At 41.8% G+C, this 23,940-nt stretch overlaps 1 protein-coding gene across 1 annotated transcript in view; it reads right to left on the bottom strand.

The window, feature by feature from the left end:
* LOC131125407 (neurexin-2-like) overlaps positions 1-23,940 on the bottom strand; it is a 410,351-nt gene that overhangs the window by 213,625 nt on the left and 172,786 nt on the right. The window contains exon 8 of the mRNA XM_058066943.1: positions 20,176-20,193. Coding sequence (XP_057922926.1) covers positions 20,176-20,193 — 18 coding nt within the window. The remainder of the gene's footprint in view (positions 1-20,175; positions 20,194-23,940) is intronic.

Here is a 23,940-nt window from a genome sequence, read left to right as displayed (position 1 = left end):
ACCATCAACATGTGACAAGGCCGGCGTGGACTCGCTTTTCATGCAGATCAGCTCTTTGCTGTGCACTTTGTGACACCTTCATGAGCTCCAGATCTCGACATTAACCCTGAAGCAGATTGGCAGCGTTGGATAGGAGATGGGTCACACTCACACACAAACACACACAAAATATACAGTAGATGCGCTGCCCTCTCCTTGTACTGGGCCGTGTACTCATCACCTCCAAGTCCTGTACCTCCACACTTTATTCTGAGATGCTCAGGACAGGAGTGAGACAGGAGGGGGATGGACTGCCGCTTGGTTGACATCCATTAGGTCCACGTCGGCCATAAATCTTCATCCACGCGTGAACACTTCGCCAATCGCCACATAATTACATTTCTAAGACGCGGCACACGTTGACCTCCAGTATGAGCTTGCCACTATAAATAACACACGGTAAATTTCCCCTAAAGTGATTTTATGTACATATATGCACTCATTCAAGAGCCTCAGTTATATATCACATATGTAGATTATTGAATTATGACACAAATGTTATCACATAGTTCTACGTGTGCACAGTCTATAGGTGACATTTCTTAATGCTGGTTTAGGGTAATTGGAATTCAACCGCAGTGAGTGTGATATTTTCACTTTTTAGTAGTAGTAGTAGTAGTAGTAGTAGTAGTAGTAGTAGTAGTAGTAGAGTAGCTCACCAAAGGGTTACAGAATATGTGCTTCAGCTCTTAGTACTTTTGTTTAACCGAGTCATTATGTCTTAATAATGACAAATAAACACAAAATAGGATAAAGACAGTAATGCATCATTTTCATCACGTCCACCTCAATGGTCAGTCAGTGGACAATATCAAGTTTGTGCAAGTTGGTTGGCTGTAATTGATTGGGAGCCGGAGGTTATGGGTTATGGTACATAACAACATAACAACCCTTGATAAAATTGGGATTTTGAGAAAAGCAAAATGTATACTAAACCCAAAAGTTAAAATATTCTCAGAACTTCAAAAGGTCCATGAAAATGGCAAATGCAGATAGAATTGTCAGAAGAGTGAGCCATTTAAATCAGACATTCATTTATAATGGGAAAAATCTTCACAGAAAATATGAAATTCAACTAAATGTGGGGATATTTGAAAAAGCCTGAATAGGTAGAAAATGGAGGAGTAGTTTGCAGACAAAAAATGAGGCAGAGTAAGATGAAGTAGGAAGACGAAGAGGAAGAATAAATAGATAGCAGACGACAATAACATATGTGTGAATGCTTTCAGTATTCACACAATTAACACCCCCTTGGAAAAACAGTGCAGTGGAACGATGAAGGACACACAAGTACGTATTGGTGCAAAACAGAGATAGACATATTTGAAGCGTTATTTTCATCTGATTCATTCATTATGTCGAACGGAGAGGACACTATAGACACGTATTCACTGTCATGTGGATAAGTGTTTTATTAGTCTACTATTAAAATAGCTAAACTAATATGGGCGCTGTTAAGTGCGGTAAAGCTGAACAGTCGCAAAAGGTGATCGGTCGACTTCGCTAACAAGGTGTCCTGTATTCATTTCCTGGCAGCCCAATGTATGATACATATCCTGCTAGTCTTGTACTGTCTAAATTAGTGAAACCCTGGATTTGTGTGTTATTTTTTTGTGGGAAAGCCTACTCAATCCATGTTTTGTTTTGCTTTTTCCTGAGCATATTCCACATAGCTAAGAACTAAGAAATGGCCTTAATAAAGAGTATACATATGCTGAATTATTAACAACACTGCAAAGAGCAAACAGGCAGTAAACAGATGTGAAATCTTTGCTGAGAGAAACAAAGAAAGCGGTCCCGCGGGGGGACTTTAGACGGGAGGCAGACCTACTCAGCACAGATACTGGATGACACACACGCATACACACGCTGAAATGGAGACCATATGGACTGAATAGATTTGGAGATTGTGGAATACGCCGGCATGCTGTGCAAGTAAGTGCACGCTTTGGACTAAGCAGATGCTTCACAATGAGAGAGGGCAGGTGTTGGCCTGTGTCCGTGTGTTGTGTGTGTGTGTGTGTGAACATATCAATACACTGTATAGTTTGTCTCCTGTTCGAGAACACTTCTGTATGAAATATGTTAATGGACAAAACAAGTGGATAAGTCAATCGTCTTTGATGATTTGTTTTCATCTGACAAGTCTTAAATAAGTGTGATCAAGTGTAGAATTACAACAGCCTCTGCTTGGGACGCGCAGCTGTTGAACAAATGAAAAAAAAAAAAAAAGTGTTTCGCAATTCATTCATCTGAACTAACTGAACTGGGTGACGCTGGGAACCCTGAGTGTAGGTAGGATTGCAGGGTTTATAATGTGTCTTTCTGTGTCAATATCCCAAGTTACAATGTAGACAGTGGCTTATATATATATGTCATTTTTATTGTATTTAAATGTGGTGAGTGCGGCTAATATTCATGTGGCTTGGTGTACAGCCCTTATCAAAATCTTAAAACCAGTTGAAAATTAGCTCAAATTTAGGTTTCAGCTACAATATGCAAAAACAAGAAGGGGACAGAAAGGAGACAAAAAGCACTCTGATTTATTGAAAACGTCAAAATGAAATAGGCTGTTTATCAGGTGATCAAAAGTTTAACGAGTCCAGGGTCTACCTGGACAGCTGGGATAGGCTCCAGCATGCCCTTGCGACCTTAATGAGAAAATGGATGGATGGATGTTTACAGAAAAAGCTGAGCAGTTTTATGTTTTACATTTGCATTCCCCTACTATCCTAAAAATAAGTCAAAACAATTTAAAGTAAAACGTATGTATACATCCGAATTAAAATGCATTAGCAACAGCCAACAAAAGCTTGCACACTATCACCTATTTGGGACGAGTACTTTGGTCTTTGGTACAATACAGACCATAGCACATAATGAGAAACAGCATGTGAGTGATCTGGGTCTAATTAGTTCCCCTTTAGGTTCCATCTTTGTCGGCCCATTTGTTGTTTATTTAAGGGAACTTGTTTAGTTCCTAGTGCTGCTCTGTTGCATCTGGGCCAATCTGACAGCAAAAACCAGACCGCCTCACACACAAAGCCAACTCAGAGCTAGACGTGAACTCCTCATTATGCTGATCTTGTAACACAATCTTGTAATTTGTTACACTTGATTAATAGAAAGAGCAGCAAATTGTACAATTGTATTTTAAATCTGATAACAAACTCCATCTGTGCATCTCTTCAGTTTTCTGAGAAAGCAAATAAATAAATTTAAGAAATAAATAAAAAACAAGAGTCTGAGAAAAATGCAGCAGCTGGCGCTCTGGACTAATGAGTGAAAAAGGGAAAGAGTTGCTCTAATTGAGGACAAGTTGTTTACCAGTGGGCATGCAAACGACTGCAAAACAAGTGTCATGGTCATCAAAATAAACTAAACCCAGAAGACATCTTGCAACACTGACTACAACATTTGTGGTTGACGGCAGAACAATCGAATGTCCAATATTCACACAACAGCCTTGGAAAACTTCTTTCTGTGACAGAGTGAGTCAATCAAAAAATTATTTTCAGTGAGTAATCTTTGAACAGCAGACCTCCATTTTGACTAAAAATAAAATAAAATATGAAAAATAACTCTTTGAACTGCTTACCAAATGCAAATATTACTATTTGCATACTATTATTATTATAACCATTAAATACCATTATTATTATAACCATGGTAGTTGTGGTGATGGTTGAGCTTATTTAAGACATGCTCAACAAAGTCATTGCATATTTACAGGTCCGAAATAAAGGATGAAGAAACAGAGCTTAAATAATCCTACCTCTTCTCTTTGTCTCAGCAATTACCAGTGATGTGAAGTCAAGGTCCAATCATTTAAAAATTTTCTCGAGTACATATTGCAAAATTTTCTCATTTCCTGATCCAGAGGCTGCCGTGTGTTTGCCTCCATACCGTCACACTGAGTTGGATAATGGCGCCTGCCAGTTTGTGTTTGCCAGCTTGTCCCCGATAACATAATGTTGCAGAAACATTTAATACACACCATGACTTTCTAGAGCACGTGTAATATCTTTAATGTAAGTATGACGCCACGATTATTGCTAATAGGACAATAAAATATTGGTCATATGGGAGGCACTTCCTGAAGGGTTCAGCCGTACGTGGGCTGGAAGGTGCTTGGAATTGATGTTAATCCACAAAGGAATAGCCAGTGTTTTTGTCAGAACACAATGGTTTACAGTCAATAAAAATACATAAACAAATGGATCTAAGAAGTAAAAAAGCAGTACATGATAAACAATACCGTGGAGGAAGCAACATTTCAAAAATGTAGCAGTGCAGTAAAAATGAAAGACAGAAGTGGTTTTGTATTTGAAAAAGCCAACGTAAGCTCAGGTTTCATTTAGTGAGCAACTCATTGGCACCTGCAGGACTAAACTGATGCCAGGCAGTGGCACAGGCACCCCATTGCCATGGCAACGGACTAGATGGTAGGTATTACCACAGTCATGGAAATGCACCGTGGTGACAGAAAGCCAATGCAATACAAAGAAGGCTCAGGTTCTCAAAGAGGGACGGACCGTCCTAACACACCAGAACCGGATCACAATAGATGCAAGAGGTGGACCGACTGTGTGCTCAGTCACGCTCTCTAAATGTATGCTAAGGGCCTGCTGAGAGCTATTCCTCAGAGCGAAAACTCAATTTAAAAACAAAAACAAGACCGAACAGAGCTGGCACCTCAAAGAAGGGGGCCCAGAGACAAAAAGAAGTATTGATCTATTACCATCGACAACGACGCCAGCAAAACGAAATTGGTGCCATCAATTATGTATACGCCATTCAAACATGATAGCACAATTCTAATTGCCACCCCGCTGATCTCCATGGCAACAAAGGCTCCAAGCAACAGTGCAAAGTTCTCATTCCATGGTACAATCAGTCTTTCTTCCCCCTCCCCTCGCTCTAATTTCCCTCATTAACTCTGAATCAGATATTGGAAAAAAGTAAGTAATGCCCTCATTCATTTTTAATAATACTCATCTGAGGGTGCCATTTCTCAAAATTCACTTTCCCTGTGCTTTCTCAGTGGCTATGAAGGCCACCAATGTAGGATGAGAGGAGCCGGTCACAATACGGCTCCCTTAGCGAAACATCGGCAAATATGTGTTCCGTGTTTCATGCAGAGCAAACTCATTCGCTATTCAGAAGTTTCACCTTGAGGGCGCAGTGGATAAGCAGGTTGCAGATTATATATCGCTACATTAATCATAGAAGGGCCCGGCATAACCTTGGCCCCCACGCACATAGAGACTACAGTGTGTCGTACTGTCAACTTCCCTTAGCGACAGAGCCAATATTACTATGTTACTACAACACCTATACTATTTGGTTAATGGATGCTTGTGTTTATTTTTGCTTTTCATAAAAAAACTATGTACTACGTATGTAAACACTGAATACTGTCACAGCCAAATTCTATAAGGTGTGTGATCCATTAATCGACCCATAGATGTCCTGTTTTAACGACAATTGGTATCCACCATGTTCACATTTGGACAACATGAGACCAAGATGACACCTAACAGTACCTCACTATTGCAAGGCTTCAGTCAGGATGTCAGTAGAAGAAAGTAGCCACAAAATGTACTGAAATATTGAACATTTGTACCGCCACCAACTGAACGACAAGCTACAGACAAGCCTGATGAGGCAGCGGATCCCTCGGCCAAGTTGTGAAGCGGCACCGAGTCTGATTGGGAAAATACTGTGATGCGTAATCCTGTTCATGTGTACTATAATTTAAATGTATAAAAATGCATTCTGCCCTGCTTTCAACCCTTAAGCAATGCCCCCCTCATCACCCTCCATCTCGGGGTCATCTGACTGTAGCACACAGTGCTGCTGTAACAAGCGCTCCGCTCGGCTCCAAGTGTTGATTGGGCCAGCTTGTCAATAAAAGCATGGCCCGGGCCTAGCTTCTTATCAGCCCCACCCCAGCCCAGCCCGGCTGAAGCCTTCAGCCTTGCTCACGGTCAATAGCTGGAATCCATAAGTGAGCATCCCACACGGCCCACACGTGATTGGATGTCCACATCAGAGTGGCCCCATCACCATTAGTACCAGCTGCCAAGCGGTTGAATGAGTGGATCGTGAACAGGTGGAGGAAATAAATGATGCCTTGCCTACATACACAAACAAATCAACACAGAATGCACATTATCACAAGAGACACATGCAGCCTGTTTGACGCACAGCTGGGTAGGTGTCAGTGCCAACAAACTGCCCCGCAGTCATCCGAGGAAGAGTAGTTGATTTGCACCAACACAAATTATCCATCCATCTATTTTATATCCCGCTTGCTCTCATTAGGGTTGAGCTGGAGCCTATCATAGAGGCAGGGTAGACCACGAACTGGTCACCAGTCAATCGCTTTGCACATTCAGCCATTCAAACTCCAGGGTTTGTACTACATGTAATTGATCATGGTGCACCGCCACGACAATATCAAAGATTTGGCAAATTTATTCCCAGCTTGAGGATATACTGTAAGACCAAGTGCCCAAGAGATGTGTTGCAAGTTTCTGACGCCTTCACTGAAGCTTAATGAGCAACACAAACCATTTGTTGTCATAAGCCAGATTAGGTTACATAATAGCGTACCTAATTGCCACAATACTACCGCTCAGTACTTCCAGTGTAAACATAACACGCTGACCTCCTCCATGATGCGTCAGTCTAAATGAGCGCACTCACATCATGTGACCAATGTGTTTCTATACGTCTGTACATTTGTGCAAAGCACTCCTGGCCGCACACGTGATGGATGTGCCTCTTTGTCGCACAGGTTAGAAGGCATCCTTGATGGGAGAGGCCAACCGTTCATCACTCGCCAGATTCCCCCTCTACACACCACCATCCATTCTCTCCACACACACACCCTTTGCCCCAACATGACGAATGGCTTACACAAGAAATGTGTTCTCAGACTTCTGAGCCATTTTTTGTCCGCCACAAGCCCTTGCACCCATACTTTCATCTGATTGCTTATTTTTCTCCCCCCGCCACCCTTATTTTTTTCCTTTCTTTAGAGCTATCCGTCTCTCATTGGAAGGCCGATGGTTAATGATTCGCCAGTGTGTTTCATTGAGTTTCAATCTGTGGCTCGTTTTTGCTGAACTAAACCAAATGCTGTTGCACTGAGCTAAGCTAAGCTTAAAACTCAATGACAAACCATTCCAGCTAGACTATAATTACAACAATAGGGCAGTTTAACAGACAAAAACATGGGATGTCAGCATGGAAACCGACCCAAAACACTTTGTGAAGCACGTCGTGAAGTTGAATAATAATCTTTGCTTACCAGGGTGTCCTCAAGTGCAATCTTAGCAGCTAAAAAGGACACAGGTGTGCTTAACGAGTTTGGGGCTGCCCTTGGTCCTAGTGTCCCTCTCTTTCAGTGCCAATCCTATGCCCACCAAAGCTGAATGACAAACCCAAAGAGCATGCTCTCATTTTAGCTGGGATAGCTTTTGACCTTTCTAACGTAAATGCATCACAGCAGCCTCATAAACCAAGTGGGTGTTGATTATGTGCACACACGTCCTCTTACAAGCCGCTTGAAAATAATCTATCTTTGTTTACCCACAGCTGCCAGAGAATATACCTTGGGATTTATGCATACATCCTTGCTTCACCAGTCCCTCATAAGTGCTGCCCGTACCGTAACTCTAGTCACTTATCTAGCTGACGACATGTAAAGTGAACTGCACCTTGCCACCGATGCTTACTGCCACTTTTTTACCATGAGAAAAAGACAAGATGGAAGCTGGAATGGAAGCAGGAGCTGTCAATAGGCTCGTTAATGGGGGCAGCTTGGTAAGCGGAGTCATTCATCATCAATTTCCCCAGCAAGGCACAGCGGAGATGCATTCTCTCCTCTTCAAGGCACAGGGAGGAGGGTGCCCCGTCCTTGATGATTAATTTGAATATACACAGCTACATCAAGACTAATACCGATTGCTGATTAGGTTCCGATCCATTATGCTCACTCAAGTGAGACACCAACGCACACCCCCCCCCACCTCTCTGTTTCTCTTATTAATCCATTTATGCCTCTCCATCACTTTGTCCTTTTCCTTTTGTCTCTATTTCAACAGGTGCATCTTGCACTTGAAGGGGGTTAATGTTTCCTTGCACCTGAGGTAGAATGGTCTAACACACAGATAGCACATTATGTGTGTGTATACATTTAGGAAAGAGATAAATGGTATGACACATTATGGCATTCTTTTCTTGCAAAACTTGCAAAAACCATATGCTGTGCTGTTTCTTAAACTGGCCCATATCCGGGCATTGCTTGAACCTTTTACTCAATTAACATATCTATATGCTAATAGTTTTTTTTAAACCTTCTTTCTGCCAATTAAGCAAGCCTTTATATAATACCAGATCAGTCCAAAATTGTGATACCTGGTCAATTAAACCCATCCAGCAAATCATCTATGCCATGTTTTAATACCCTTGCCTTTCCTATCCAGGAGGATTAAGCATGAAGAGTAGAACATCCTTCAGAACCCCGTCGGCTTCCTGTTAATGGCGACACAAGCGTGAGGGGTAATTTAAATCAAGCAGGCGCGCCGACTGAGTCTCCTGTTTATCACGCTGTCATGTGGCTGCGATCGGGAGGACCAAAACATGATCTCTTCCAGGCTCTAAAGCTTCTGAGGGGTTCTTAATCTCCAGGGTTAGCCCTCGCTGTGACAACCAGGTTGTTTCCGTGCATACAAATGGTCGGCGCCTCTGCTCCCGTGCCATCCGGCAGACATACGGCACGGATCCCGTGGTTGATTCGTGATGGTGACAAGTGGATAAAGAGTCTTGGTCAGGTCAAAGGAATTCAGATCAGACCTCAAGAGGAACACACATTTTGCAGCTTGCAACATACAACAATTCAAGGGGCACAAGTGCCCAAAAGGCCCTTATACAACTGTTGCCATGACAATGGCATACTCAACTAGCCCTAACAGGCTGGACTGGTCAACATGGCAGTCAGTGGCAATTACACAAAAAGCATGGACATTTGAAGTCAAAAGCAAGAGCTTCTGCAAATATCTACCCCGTACAAATAAAAAAAGGTTGACTGTGTGACAGCAGTTTCTATGCAGCCCATAATAATCACTCATCATTTCAAAATGGCCACTAAAGTTAAACTGAGTCTGAAATGAGTTATAGCTACAGGCAGGACGGATCATGTGATGATGAGCATTATTTGGCAGAGACGGTGATTCCACGTCCTACTCCTGATCCTAGGCTCGCTTCTGAGGAGAGTCCCTTTGCCCCTGCAAGTTCAGTCCGCCCACACATGCAGCAATGTAACTCCCTTAAACCGTTAGCGATGAAACGCCTCTTCTTTCTCGCTGTGTGAATATCCTGTGTCTCTGTTGTGCGTATCCGTTTTGTGTAAGAAAAATGCTCTTCGAGTGTCTATTCTAGCGTCAATGAAAGGCTGAACTGGTTATGGGGAAGCTACTCCAGCAGCAATTACACCAAGCATTGTGCGGCCTCTTCACATTCGCCAAAGACAAGGGTTTTGTTTTCACACTGCAAAGGCTTGCTGACTGCAAGCACTTGTTGAGGAGACCTCTGCTTTTCATGGCGTCACTCCTCTGCTTGGATCAATAGGAGAGCGTCCAGGGTGCATACACGCTTGCTGGCGTTTTCCACAAAGCGACTGCCAGCAAATTGAAGAAGGTGATAAATCTCTTTTCTCCCTAACTTTAATTAAGTTGCCTCTTTTAATCACTGCTGCAGAGCAGTGCCGTGCCTTTTCCTTTAACTCTCAATTACTCAAAATGGGGGGAAAAAATGAATACTGCACTATGGGATGTAAACACAGAGAGGAATCAGTTTTAATGGAGAAACGTTGGAGGTTTTGCATGGGAAATGTGGAAAGAAGATCCTTGTCTGTTGAGTCTGCTTATGAGAGAGGCAGCCAAAATCGTTCCTGAAATGCATCTGTCTTGCCGCACCTCAATGTGTGTTTGATGTCAGCTCGGCCTGAAGGGAGGCCTCATTAGTCGGGGAAACTTCACAAAGCATGCAGGCTTGCAGGCATGCATGCATGGACGCACCGACACTCGTGCGAAAGATGTTGCAGAGCCCGCTGCTCTGCCTGAGTTAAGTCATATGCAAACACACGTATCGCCTCATTATGGCTGACACGGGGTTGGGTCAGTCGGTCGGAAAGGATGGGAAACTCATCGACAGATTAGCAGCGACAGAAAGAATGAAGGCGGTGAGCGCTGCAGGGAACGACAGAGAGCCAAAGGAGCAGCTGTTCGGTGTGAAGAGGGGCAGCGTACCTGAAGGTAGGCCATTTGTGAGCGTGTGTATTTGTACTGACCCAATCTCATCATGACAATGAGGGCCAACACTCATCCATCACTCCGTCTGGCCAGGCCTGTGTCAAGCATTAGGATTGGAATAATGCTGCTGCAGGTGCAGAAGGTGGAAAGAGAAAACCGGGTCTGGTAATTGTTAAATTGAGGGCATTCAAATCAATCACAGCACCTATCGCATGGTGTCCTAATCAGCCATACACTCCAGTATCCCAATGCAAAGTGTAAAAAGTACTGCAGTAGCAAAAAAAAAAAGTAGCTGTTATTAAACACCGGGCATTGAGAATACACAAAGGCAAATACAATTTGTGTGTTCTTTATATTTAGTCTGGCTTGTCAATGAAAGCACTGACAAATGGAATCCTCCTGCCATTACCCAGACCCGCCACTATAGTGTGTCTCATGTGGAGGATCATTGACATTGTTGTCCCTCGCCATGCTTGTCAACCAGAAAGCCACAAATCAAAGAGCCGATTTGGCTTCAAAAGAACAATCAGAGGCCTTTTATAGAAGCAATTAAAAGCCTTTCAACTGAACCGTTGCCGACAGAGTTCACCATACATACTGATTTAGACATGCTATTTGCAGAAAAAGGCATGCTGTATGATGCTAATCTGTTTTGTTTGAACATGAACCCACCAAATCGGGCTGCAAAACATGCAGACTCTCAAACAAGAGTGTTTTGCATATATTTACACCTGATTATAAGGGATTACGGGGTCTAGTTCTGTACTTAACCCATACATAAGGTGCATCGTACTATACGCCGTATGCTAAAACAGAGGCGGAGTGTCGAATACAGGAGCAAACTTTATTTTATTGTTCAACATGAACTCACACCCGTAGCTGCAGCAAAAGGAGACCCCAAAAACCACAACAAAATGGTTCTTCCGTTTGGGTGGCAACACCCTCAATTTTAATAGTGCTGGGGTGAATTACTGTATGTTACTTTTTCTTTTGCTTCACTTGGTTTTTCACAGTACGGGAGAGAGAGGTGCAGTGTTGTTTTGCAGCCCCGGAGGTGTGGCGGACGTTAAGCGTATGTACTGTACGGATTTATGTATTGTTGTCTGATTGGTTTATTGCTTCCAGCGTATTATTACATCCCTGTGTCAGCTGGAAATGGTGCGACATTAAATGAAGCAGAGCGCTTCCCGAAGTAGCGCAACAACATTCTTACAGATTTTGTAACTTAGTGCACACATAAGGCGCACCAGATTATAAGGTGACATGTTGATTTTTGAGAAAATTAAAGGCTTTTAAGTGTGCCTCATAGTGCAGAAAATCCGGTATCCTTATGGGAATGACAAAAAAAGCATCCTTGTCTGCTTTGAGGTAGAGACCTCTGTGTGGGGTTTGCAGGTATGCTATCCGTCTCGTTCCACTCCTCTCTCCTGTGAGCTCAGCTCTGATCTGCAAGGCTGCTCATGTCTCTTAAGTTGGCCTAATCTTACAACATCAGCTCTGTAATGCTTCTCATTACAAGTGCTGGGCATGGCAATCACAGAGTTATACAACCACCACTTCTCCATCCGCTCAAATCGACTTGGAGTTGAGCTCCTCCTTGCTATATATGATGCTGCCCAGTTTGACACTAATGCAAATTACAAGCACAAGAATACATGTATTAAATAGTATGATTTCTGTAAAATGTCGGGATTTATTTATGCATTGCAACACTTGTGGCTGGGTAGTCTATCACCCATAGGAGGAGAAAGCAGCGCCATGTATTTGGTCTGTGTTCACTTGCAAGTGGACTGAGACTACTTGAGCGATGCACTTCTTCAGACCAGGTTCACACTTCACTAAAGTAACCGTACTAGCAGAGAAGAGGTCAGAGACGAACGCACCCTGAGATTGTGCAACTGTTCCTAATGTTGTGTTGAACACACCATGCATTGTAATTCACTGTACACAAGCATGCAGATTTAGATAAGAATGCAATTGGGAAAAGAACATTCTGGCACATATGGATTATGCCTCGGGAGTAAATCTGCATCCTTCACACATTTCAATAAAGGTGACTTCCTGTCGTTACACAGGATTTACACAGCCGCATTACATCAACTCACATTATCACCAGCTATTTCTGGACGCACATTTTAATTAAATGCTCTTGCTTGTATTGTCTCGAACGGCCCATCTTGGCAAGTGAAAGAGTTTTAACGAATCTTTCTTTGTTCACACGTCATTGGCGCTAACGAGGCGGCACAAGGAATGTTAAAAATATATTCACATAGACGTATTCAGATGTATACTGCTTGTACCAGGTTGTGTTTTAATTTGGCATAAAAATCGTCATACGTCATCAAAACAACACAAAGAGTGATTGAAATTGCTGCAATTGGGCCACGCTTCCATGTGCAACAGCAATAATTTCAACTTCCTGGTGGCAAAAAAAACCCCCATCCAATCCCCCTTCCATAATCATGAGTGACTCTTCTCCTCCTTCACCTCAAGTAAACAGCAAAATCTGTCATGTGATCTCCTCTTCCAGCGCAAGCCTCTTTAGCTGTGGCGACACTGCGTCGGAGAGCAAACGCAAGCGAGACACAATGAGGCTGAGGCGAGGAGAAGTGTTGCGTAACAGCTGGTGTCTGAATTAATGAGCTACACATCTGAGCTATAACATGGGATGCCATGATAATGAAATAATAATATGGATCGTTTCAACTACTTTTGCTTTTAAGTGGTGAGCTGGCATGGTGGAATTTTAGTCATAGAAGAAGGAATAGTTCAAATTATACCAAGTACAATGCTATTTTTTTTCTGTTTGTAGAATATTTTTATTGACTTTTGTTGACAAATCCTCAATATTTGGGTAAAGGACAAAATTCAGCATCACTTTCTTCAATGCTGACAATATTTGATATACATCCAATTGTGTACTTTTACAGTATGATACCATCTGTCCTTTGGAAAACAGATTGGATTTAATTGGTTGATCGTTTCACAGACGCCCGCCTCTTTTTAACAAGAACATTTGTCAAGCTATTTGTCACTACACACACACACACATACAAAAAAACATCTGAGTAAAAAGTCACTTATGTTATCTGCAGAGTGGAATGTACTTTACAAGCAAAACTGATAAATGCATACCCAATGTCAATGTAGTCATATGATATGCTGGATATTAGATATCAATGACTCATAATGTATTCAATATGAGTCGCTTTTCAGTTTGTAAGTGCACCGTAAGTATCAATATACTTCAATAAACATCAGGGCATAACAATCAACATTTCAATTCAGTCTTGTTACGCAATAATTGTATTCAACTCAATGGGGTTACAAATTCAATTCCAAACTACATTGCCACTTGGGCTGATATCACAAAAATTAACATAAAAGCGCCATAAAATTTTTAAATAAATAAATAAATAGGTTATCTAACTTGATGTTTTTTTAGCAAACCGTTTGGCTGCAATGCTTCTATGGTAGGACTATTTTAAAAACACAGCCATTAAATGGATCACGGCGGCCGTGTTTGTAGCGCTGTTAAATTAGTGTTTAGCTTGATATGCTTTTGAATGGCACCATTTGCGAGGCTGCACAATCGGACCTTATCATTTTTTTTTTTTTTTAAACAAATGTTGATTCACCGCTGAGGGGATGGTTACGAGCACAAACAGCAATGGAATTGGGGCAGTTGTTTCAATCACTGTATCAACCACGATGATGAGCAGTAGCTCGCTGCAGCAAAAACGGAATACCACAAACATGGCCATGTCAAGGTGGCAACTGAAATTGTGTCACTGTGTTACGTATTGTTTGATACACATGTGTATTGAACCGTGACCCCTGTATCAAACGCTTTGAGTACATTTGAGCAAGACTGGTTGAAAAACGAGCTCTTTGCAGTGGCATAGGCATGACTTAGCAACTAATTGTCCATAAGTCATTGACAATTTGTCTAAAATTACAAATATTTGAGAATGTCTTTATTACATGTATGCTATGTCAGTAAATTACTGTTGTTAATCACATTTATGAGTCGTACAGCCTGCTTAGTGCCAGTGTTATTGTCATGAACACACAAGCTGTATCTGTTCCTCCTAATGTTCTAATGGGACCCTAAGGCAAGAATCCTGCATTGACTGTTGCATGACCCTGACCTTGTGTTTTCCATGTTTGCACTGATAACACTTCTCGTGGGCCTCATTAATCACATAAAGGTAGAACACCTTGCTCTCTACCACATTGTAATAACACACAACAGCAGTAGTAGTCGTATATCCATGTGGAATTTTCTTGTTGGTTGAAATTACTTTATTGAATCAGCATAAAAAATGTTGGCCATGAAGACAAAAAAAAAAACAATATCGAGGATTTGTAACAGCTCAGTCCTAACGACTAGGGGTTGGAAGTGTTTAAACTTTAATTAGGGGGTAAGAAAATGTGCGTGCATGTTGTTCAAGCCCAGGCAGGTTGATTCATGGTGCTCATAACTCTTATCGGGTCGCCTATCGATCAGGCTGCTGCCGACTGCGCTACTGGAAGCTCACAGCAGTTAGTGCTGATGGATACAGCGTGGTGACTTTTGAGGGAATATGCCGTAGGATAGATATTGTTTTTATAATGCTTTGTGTACAATAAACATTTGGTTCCTATTTTTTCCTTCATGTGGATCAAATAATCTTTTCTGGTAATGACTGGTAACGATACATGTATTGGTAATTAGAATTTTTTGGTATGGTACAGAGCTGTAATGATTCCCATACGGCAAACACCAAGTCAGGGACAGGAAGTAATACTGCCCACAGTCACACATCTGCTGTGTAAACAAATACTGCTGTCCCTACCCACACTGTGGTTTAAATATTGCTGCTTCACTATCAGTTTTTTTTTTAATTTTGCCTAAATTGAGAATTTTCAAGCACAAACATGGTTAAATGAACCAAAATCCAAGCCATTAAGATATGAATCTAGTATTCTACATTTGGCACTCTGTATTAGCAATTGCTCGGTGAGACAAGCACCAGACTTGATTGGCGGAACTCCATCTCCAGCGGGTGGTTGGCACAACGGAAACAATCCGTTTAGGATCCAACTTTTTTTCTTTCCAGATGCCGCAGACGTCAGAGGACGCTCTGGTCAATCTGTATTTTTCTGCACCAGCATTGACAGGAGTCAGTGTGAGTGCCACTTTGCGGCAAGCTGGACTGGATCAAGACTGGAGCCACAACGGATTAAGTCTGGGGTTACCGTGCATGAAGTACTAGTGTCCTTTTGTCTGGTTGGTCGGATTTATTGTAAACAGGAAGTTTTACATTGACATATCCCGAGTGTTGCCGAAGAGACTGGTGGATGGTTGTTTTTTTTCTGGTTGATATGTTTTCATTTATTTTTTGTGTATATATAACAAATATGGCACAACTTTCGCGTAAATTTCCAGGATGATATAGTGCCAAAACAGGCGGACGCAAAACAGAAACAACATTAAAGTATTAATAATTAACAAAATGAAATGATAATGAAATGATGAATGTTTCTTACATTCAATTCAACTGATAATGAATTGGAAAAGTTCGGACCCCAGCTTGTTTTGTCTGAGGTGGACAAAAAAGAAAGCTACATTGTGAAATACACCTTTCTTTTGAACCTACTCATATGCAAAACACCAAAAAATGGAAGTTGGACAACCTCAAGGTTCACAGGTTTTGGACGGGTCGGACACTATAGATGTGCATGTCCAATGGCTAATGTTACCGTATTTAGAAGTTCATGACAGTATTCCATTTCTAAAGATGGAATCCTACTTTGTGGAAATTCACTGATCATGGTCGGATCTGCAACCAACTGACCATGATGATGAATGTACGGCGTAGCCCAGACAAGCGAGCGGGCATCATGGTTGGTGAGAGTGCTAAGGGGAAGCCAGAACTTAAAGTGTTCTGTGTGGGAATTCTCAGCCTTTCTGATTAAATATGTAAATGTACAAAGATATGTGGATGAGATGTAATCAATGTCTTGCGATTGTTCAGTAGCTGGAGAACGGGTCTGCAAGCTTGATCTACTGATGATGCACTTCAACCGGTGAGAAACTTTCATTTACTAAAAAAAAAAGACAACAACACAATATACAATAATACACGATATTTAAACTGCATTAATGTGCCCAAAATGAACTATGACCATAAAACCGAGATACATGCCAAACCATGACAACAACAACCATTACAACATCATCAAGCAGAGTCCTAAGTTTGATTCTTCCTTTGACATTTGTGAGAAAAATTTTTGTCCCACTTATCTTGATCATTGCTTTGCTATGCTTGCATCCAGCCCAACTATCTTGGTGCGTGCGAGACACAGTGTAACATCACATGGCGTAAATAATGCCTCAAATGGAGCAAATGAGTGGCTCTTTAATTGCAGTGCTTCCCCATAGGAGCGTCTGAGAGCTTGGACTCCTTGAGCAGTAATTATCTCAGGTAGCTATCTCATTAGCGCCCTCCTCTGCAATGGAAATGTGTGTCTTGTTGCCTCTTGTTGGCCATTGGGTCGTGGACCTCTCAGGCCAGCTGGCAGAGAAGATAAGTGGTTGTGTTTCCAAGGATAATCGAGTGTTTTTATGGCCCCGGGAAGCATGCATCATGATGATCAAGCCGATGAAAGCGGTTCATAAATTAGGAAAGTTAGGATACACGGCAGGCCTATTCCTTCATTCCTGTGTTAACTGAGAATGAAGTCACTTACTGAACAGAATAATGAACTCCCCAATTGTGGATGACTGTATAATGCCAGACATTTTAAACAAATAGCTCCAAGCATCAAAACTTTTTTTTTGTGTTTTGTTTTGTTTTTGAGGTTTCCCTGACTATTGCTACTCTGCAGGGAGAAGGCTGAGAAAAACAATGTGTTCTGCTAAGTGCTACCCTCCACCCGACGCACAGCTCGGATCGCTCGCTTTATCTTCCAAATTGTAGATGTGCGGCTCAGAGAGCGCTCTCCTGTGGCGAGCGGGCCAATCCTGTCGCTGCGCTTGCGTGAAGACAGGCTTGTGCCGGCGTTCAAGAGACGATGCGTGGGGAAGGGAAAAAAAAAAAAAGCTGGAGATGCTAATCGTCCACAGAGTGAGGAACACAGCTTTGGGACGCCGAGACAGGCGGATGCACAGAAAAGATGTTTACATCTCTCTCAGTGTCGTTTGATGGAGTCCGAGAGGAATTGGCCTGCAGATAAAGATCTCTGCTTGTACCTGACTGACTGACTGACTCTACTTGGAAAGGACAACATAGCCTGATACGCTTTGTGTTGGGAGGATGAGCAAAATTAATATTCATTGACAAATCTATAGCCTAAGGGTAAAGCTGGGAGCTTGATAGTAGGAGTGTCACGGGACACCTAACTAAGACTTGTAAGAAATATACTATATATATACGTATATATATATGTATATATATATAATCATTCATTTTCAACCGCAGAGCCTATCCTAGCTGTCTTCGGCCGAGAGACAGGGTACACCCTGGACTGGTGGCCAGCCAATCACAGGGCACATATAGACAAACAACCATTCACACTCACATTCATACCAATGGACAATTTGGAGTCGCCAATTAACCTAGCATGTTTTTGGAATGTGGGAGGAAACCGGAGTACCCGGAGAAAACCCACGCATGCACGGGGAGAACATGAGAGATGGCTGAGGGTGGAATTGAACTCAGGTCTCCTCAGGTCTGTGTGGCCTGTGCGCTAACCACTAGCTCACCGTGCAGCCTCCTTTGATATTAATAATGACAAAACAATGTTAAACCGTAAATGCTACTTTAGTGAGATTAGGCCATTTGTAACCTGCTGGTCCTCGCTAGCCTGTGCCCACACGGGTCATTTGTACTTCTGCCCGTTTGCTTCCATACCATTGCTTCTATCGTGCTGCATTACTCCAATTTTTGAGTCCTAATTATTTCTAATTATCACTGCAAGTTGGCAGCTGTCATGAATGAATTGTGAGTGGGGCGATTTTATGAATTATCATGATGGACTTGGTGGACCAGGTGTCCTGGTGGAGCCTGAGAAAGTGCAGTTTGTGGAAAGTAGCTGATGATATTCCTGCAGATTTCCGTAATTTTGCTTGCTTCACCAACTGATCACCGATTTAATATTAAAAATTGAAAAGGTTCGTCTCTACTGAGTCACCCGTAATGACCCCCTTACCTCTCCTCTTATTGCAGAATTGTTTTAATAAAACTGCCTATTCTCGCAAAATACTCACAAAAGAACTGCCAAATCTATTTTTGCAAACAAAGCTCCATAACTAAAATGAAATAAATCAGAGCAGATGCAAAATATCTGAATTTACAAGTCATACAGAAGCATGCCTATCTAAAGAGTACATAATGTACAGAATTGGAAAGGATACAACGCAAATGATTGTCTATTCCATGCAGCACATTGTGGTAAATCATACTATTAGGATGCAGAGGAAAGCTAATTATCCAAAATGAGAAACAGTGACAGATCAGCGAAAACTGCTGCTGCGAGCAGGAAGTTTTAAACTGAGCTCATCCCATTTCCTGCCTGATTTTGAGCGTGGTGTGGCTACGTTACATTAGTCTAGCTGTCCCATCTTCCTAGTGGGTGATTTGCACAATCACACTGCCCAAACGATGTGCTAATAGAAAGCTAGTCTGCTGTGACATGTCAGCATATTTACTATAACAGTGTTTTGTTTTTTTTCTTGTTTTTTTTAATGGATGCCTCCATGTTTCACAGCATTTCAGCTCAAATACTCAACAACTGGGACATGAAATTAATGCAAGTAGGAAAGTAAAATAAAATGGGGCAGACATTTAGGCTGATTTCACACTTCTGGTTCGATAGTAAATTGTCTTTCACTTGGATACCGCTTTTCCATCTCCGAGGAACTCAAAGTGCTTTGACACTGTTTAGCACATTTACCCACTGATGACGCAGCATCAAGGGGAGCTGGGGGTTCAGTATCTTGTCTAAGGATCTTGTTTATGAGCACAGGAGGATCGGACATGCAACCTGAAGGTTGGGAGAAGACCACTCTTCCACCATTTCTGCATTCTGCATGCTGTCTTTTTAACACTGGTCTGTGTATTTGGTCTGCACAGAGTTCACACTTGAGCACAAAGGTCTGAAACCATCATGTTGACACATGATGAACTAAACATGACAAATGTGAATTAGGGGTTTTGTACAATTTTTTTGTACACATACATAGAGAGCAGCCCCTTTTGTCTCAGTGGGTGGAGGCGGGGCTGCTAGCATACACACAGAGCGCAGAATAGTGCAACGACGTAGAGATTAAATTAGCAGATTGAATTATATTGTGGGCTGCACGGCGGATGAGTGGTTAGCACGCAGACCTCACAGCTAAGAGATGTGAGTTCAATCCCTCCCTTGGCCATCTCTGTGTGGAGTTTGCATATTATCCCCCTGCATGTGTCGGTTTTCTCCGGGTACTCCGGTTTCCTCCCACATGCTAGGTTAATTGGCGTCTCCAAATTGTCCAAAGGTATGAATGTGAATGTGTAGCTGCTCGATAGGAGTTCACAACTCAATACAAAGAGCCCAAACAATGGGCATAATAGGTCCCCTTCAGACCACAGCAGAGGAAATATCAACTTTAAAATTCAAGAGATAATTATATAATAAAAACCAAAAAGGCAGAGGCCAAAATAACTTTAGTTTAACTCTTTAGAGTGATGCTCAGGTGACGAAGCTAACCAGTCATCAGGTGAATGTACATTACAGAGAAGAGGCCAAAGGTGGCACAAAGAGGGAAAATAAATAATATATAGCTTACCACTCTGAGATGAGTCACCTGGAATGAGAGGAGAGAAAAGGAAGAGATGAGTACGTCTGCTCAGTAAAACAATAAAAGATGAAGAAATTAAATGCAAAAGCACAGGGAGGAGAAGATTATTCCACACAGGAAGTCACTCAACGAGGGGGGGCAAGACCAGACCTGTGAAGGCAGCACTCATAAGGAGGTCCAAAAATGACCTTTTGTTCAAATTTAAGAAATAAACCTCCTTTAAAATACGGGTATTGGATCTTCTCTGTTGCCTTATCACACAAATAAGATGCTCGTATTTGTATTTGTAGATTGTATTTGTCCCCTTTGGGAATTGGATCGACATAAATTACACACTTTTATGCATAACACAATAATAAGGTGAATTCATAAAAGCAGGAGAACAATTATTTAGTCCCCAGATGTGAAGCCTAGGATTCCCAGAGCAGATAATGGCTAATGTACTGTATGTAGTCCAGGTCAGACATGGACCTTAAATGGCCACAGAGATGGAAGATGGTTCATGACAGAAACAAGGAATCAATGTGTCTCCAATTCTCCAAGGTCTAGTTTCTTACTAGGCTCTACTTTGACAATGACACCTCCACCTACGGAGTGTTATCTGCTGCCCTGCTGCTCGCTGCTCTCCATTGACAGACGTTTACACTGACGCAGCGTGGGAATAGTGGACAACGAGCAGGAAGGGCCCATCGTGTAGTGAAACAAGGCAGAGAAGGAAGGGGTTGTCGGTAGATCATCTATCAAGCCTCTACACATCTCCCGGGCTGCGGACAGCACCTCAGGAGGGACATGAAGATGTTCACGGAGCCCCCTTGCAGGAAGATGTTATGGTTGTGTATGAACAAAGTATGGCAGCCATCTTGGATGTTTTATTGACCATCTATACAGGTACATCCTAGTGAGCTGAGTCAAGCCATGCAGTTTATTCTGAACAAAATATTAAATAACTGGACAAATGTACACACAATTTGGCCGAATGAATTTTGCTGTGAATACGGAATACAGGTGTCAGAATCACTTCTTAATTTGTTTGGTATTTCTCTGAATGTATGGATGAATAATACGTACATACTGTAGCTCCCAATACCATAATTATTATTACAGGATGTAATAATAATACTACTACTACTAATAATAATAATAATACTAATGTACTTATAAAAATGTACTTATAAAAATTGCACTTCTGGTTGGATGCTAACTGCATTTTGTTGCCCTGTACAAGTGACATGAGCAATAACAATAAAGTTGAATCCAATCTAATCTAATCTAATGCATAAGCTGTATACATTACTCTCAGAAATTCCTCAAAGCAAAGAGTAAAAAAAACCAAAAAAAAACATTTGCTTTATGAGCTTCCCTTGACCACGATATGGCTACATTAAAATATATATAATAAAGCACATTAAAAAAAGACAAACAGCTGTGGGGTGTCAAAACACACAGAAGCTATTATTATAAGTATCTGAAGTGATTAATTCTTTATGCCTTGGTGTAACAAGGCTGTTTATTTAACCATAATTATTGATTTATATTCCTCCACTTATTTATTTGCCGCAAGAGGAGGCCAAAGAAGCCTCTGTTGCCAGGTAACAAACACAGCTGAGTGGCTGGCCTTGCTCCAGAGAGCATGTCGTCCTGCAGAGCTTCAGCCCCCGCTGAGCTTGAGTGACTCTCCAGACGAAATGGGATGTGCGATCTCGGTTGTCAGTGCGCCTTTCACAGATTGAGTGCAATCTGAGACAGGAAGGGCGTAGCAATGGCTTAAAAGCCAGCAAATAGTCAAAGCGGGTGTGAGGAGGTAAGCTGTTGCAATGTTTGTTTATGTGGCTATACATGACTTGAGCTGCGAGATAACTGCTTTCAGCTTTAAGACCTGCTGTGGACGAAAATGGGGTCAGTTGGGAATATTGAAGCTGGAAGAGATCACTGGAAAGATGCCCGAGGTTGTAGTTTTGGCCAGACAAAAGGCTCTTCGACCTAATTGCTCCGGGTCGGCCTCCTCTTTGTCTATAACGTCAACACAAGGCGAGGGGTACACTGCAATGCTACATGAATTAAAACAGACGCACAATGTTATCAATCGAACATCCTCTTTTTGGCTGTTCTTAAGTAGCCACTGCAAAATCATCAGTCAAAGATCCTCTATATGACAGGCATGTGTTGCTGTTCATTCTCCATGCATATCGGTGACCTTGAAGATGCCCCCTGTGATGTCAAATGCTGCCTCTCAGCCCTCCAAGCTCTCAGTGTTTGACCGGTGCTTCACACAAACACTGATCTCCCCTTCCCATCCAACCCATCCCTTTCTCCTGGACCTCGGTCCTCGCGCTAATCCCCTGAACTGGATGCTGAGGCTGCAGCCTGGTAATTCACCAAATCTCCTTCTGCTGCTCTTTGCTCATACCTCTCTGATATCAAGAGCTCCTCCACAGGACACACAAACATGCAGGGAGCTTGTTCATGGAAGAATTGAGTCAAATTAATGGAATCATAATTCCATGCTTGCTTTTCTCACTTAAAGAACGTCCATATTTCATTGCTTATTTCATGAAACACTTTGCTTTCCGGCAGCATAACACCAAAGTGCTTTGCAATTTGCAGCTGAAGAGCCAATGTGTAATTTGGGCCTGAGCATGCCCGTCAAATACGACAACACTAAACACTGAATGGGACCCGAAATGCTTTTTTTTCATGCAACGAAAGGGAGATTTCTCACAAAGATAAATATTGGACAAACAGACAGGGAGAGTTGTGTGTCGATATTAAAGTGTCAAACTTGTCATGCTTTTATGGTATGAGAACAAGACCATTAAAGCGGGAGAGGAAATGTGCATTTACACAGTTGCATAATTTGGATAAACAAGTGGAAACAAGAGGCAAAGAGCTTGTAATAAAAGTGTATTTACATATTTGGGATTTCTGAATTTAGTTTGAAGATCAAAAGATTTGTCAGTGGCGAGTTGGAAACCTTTAAGAAGTCAAAACTGTGGAGTGTTCTTGGAAAAGGTCTGCTCATTGTGCATAAGCCAGGGCCAAGTAAAGTCTACGCCCTTTTTTAAGTCAGGCAATACTCTAGGTTGCACTGGACATGGACATACGTAGTTTATTTAGAGTTCATGTACTCATAGTTCATGACACCACCCAAGACAAACTCACTCTCTTAGTTCAGCATCAATTCTGGAAGGGACATCATCAGAGTACTTGGCGATGTTAACAGTGAAGATTTGACCGATGTGTCATTTGTTTTAAAGGAGAAAAGAAGGGAGACAGATTTGGAGATGAAATACTGTAGAAAACTCGGTAAACGTGAACTTAAGCCTTTAGACATGGAGATGAAGATCAGTTGTCCACAAAACACAAAATCCAATGATTGTTTTGAATTGGCTTCCTAATGAGTGTCCAATGTTTTTTGGGTTTTTTTTATAGCCTGTTTGATTATATATGTTAAGGATACATGTTCAATGTCATTCTTCCTTGTTTTGTGTGCCAGCGGAATAGCATCCCCTTTTCTTTCAAGCCAAATGTGTCCTACAAAAGTGTTGCTTTGAAAAATCATCAGTGAAATGATCACTGCACTTGCTTTGTAGCAAGTAGCATTACAATGCATTTGTTTCCTTTTCATTTTGTTTTGTTTTCATTGAATTGAAAGTGTTTCAAAATGTTTCAAGCTAATTCTGTAGCTTTTTCTTCACATGCAAACAAATTATTGTTATATAAGTTAATTGATGAACAATCCCCAAATTATCACTC

This window comes from Doryrhamphus excisus, chromosome 3 (genome assembly GCF_030265055.1).
Source record: "Doryrhamphus excisus isolate RoL2022-K1 chromosome 3, RoL_Dexc_1.0, whole genome shotgun sequence".
NCBI classification, from domain to species: Eukaryota; Metazoa; Chordata; class Actinopteri; order Syngnathiformes; family Syngnathidae; genus Doryrhamphus; species Doryrhamphus excisus.
Note: the sequence above shows the minus strand (reverse complement) of the source record. Positions and strands in the feature narration are given on the sequence as shown.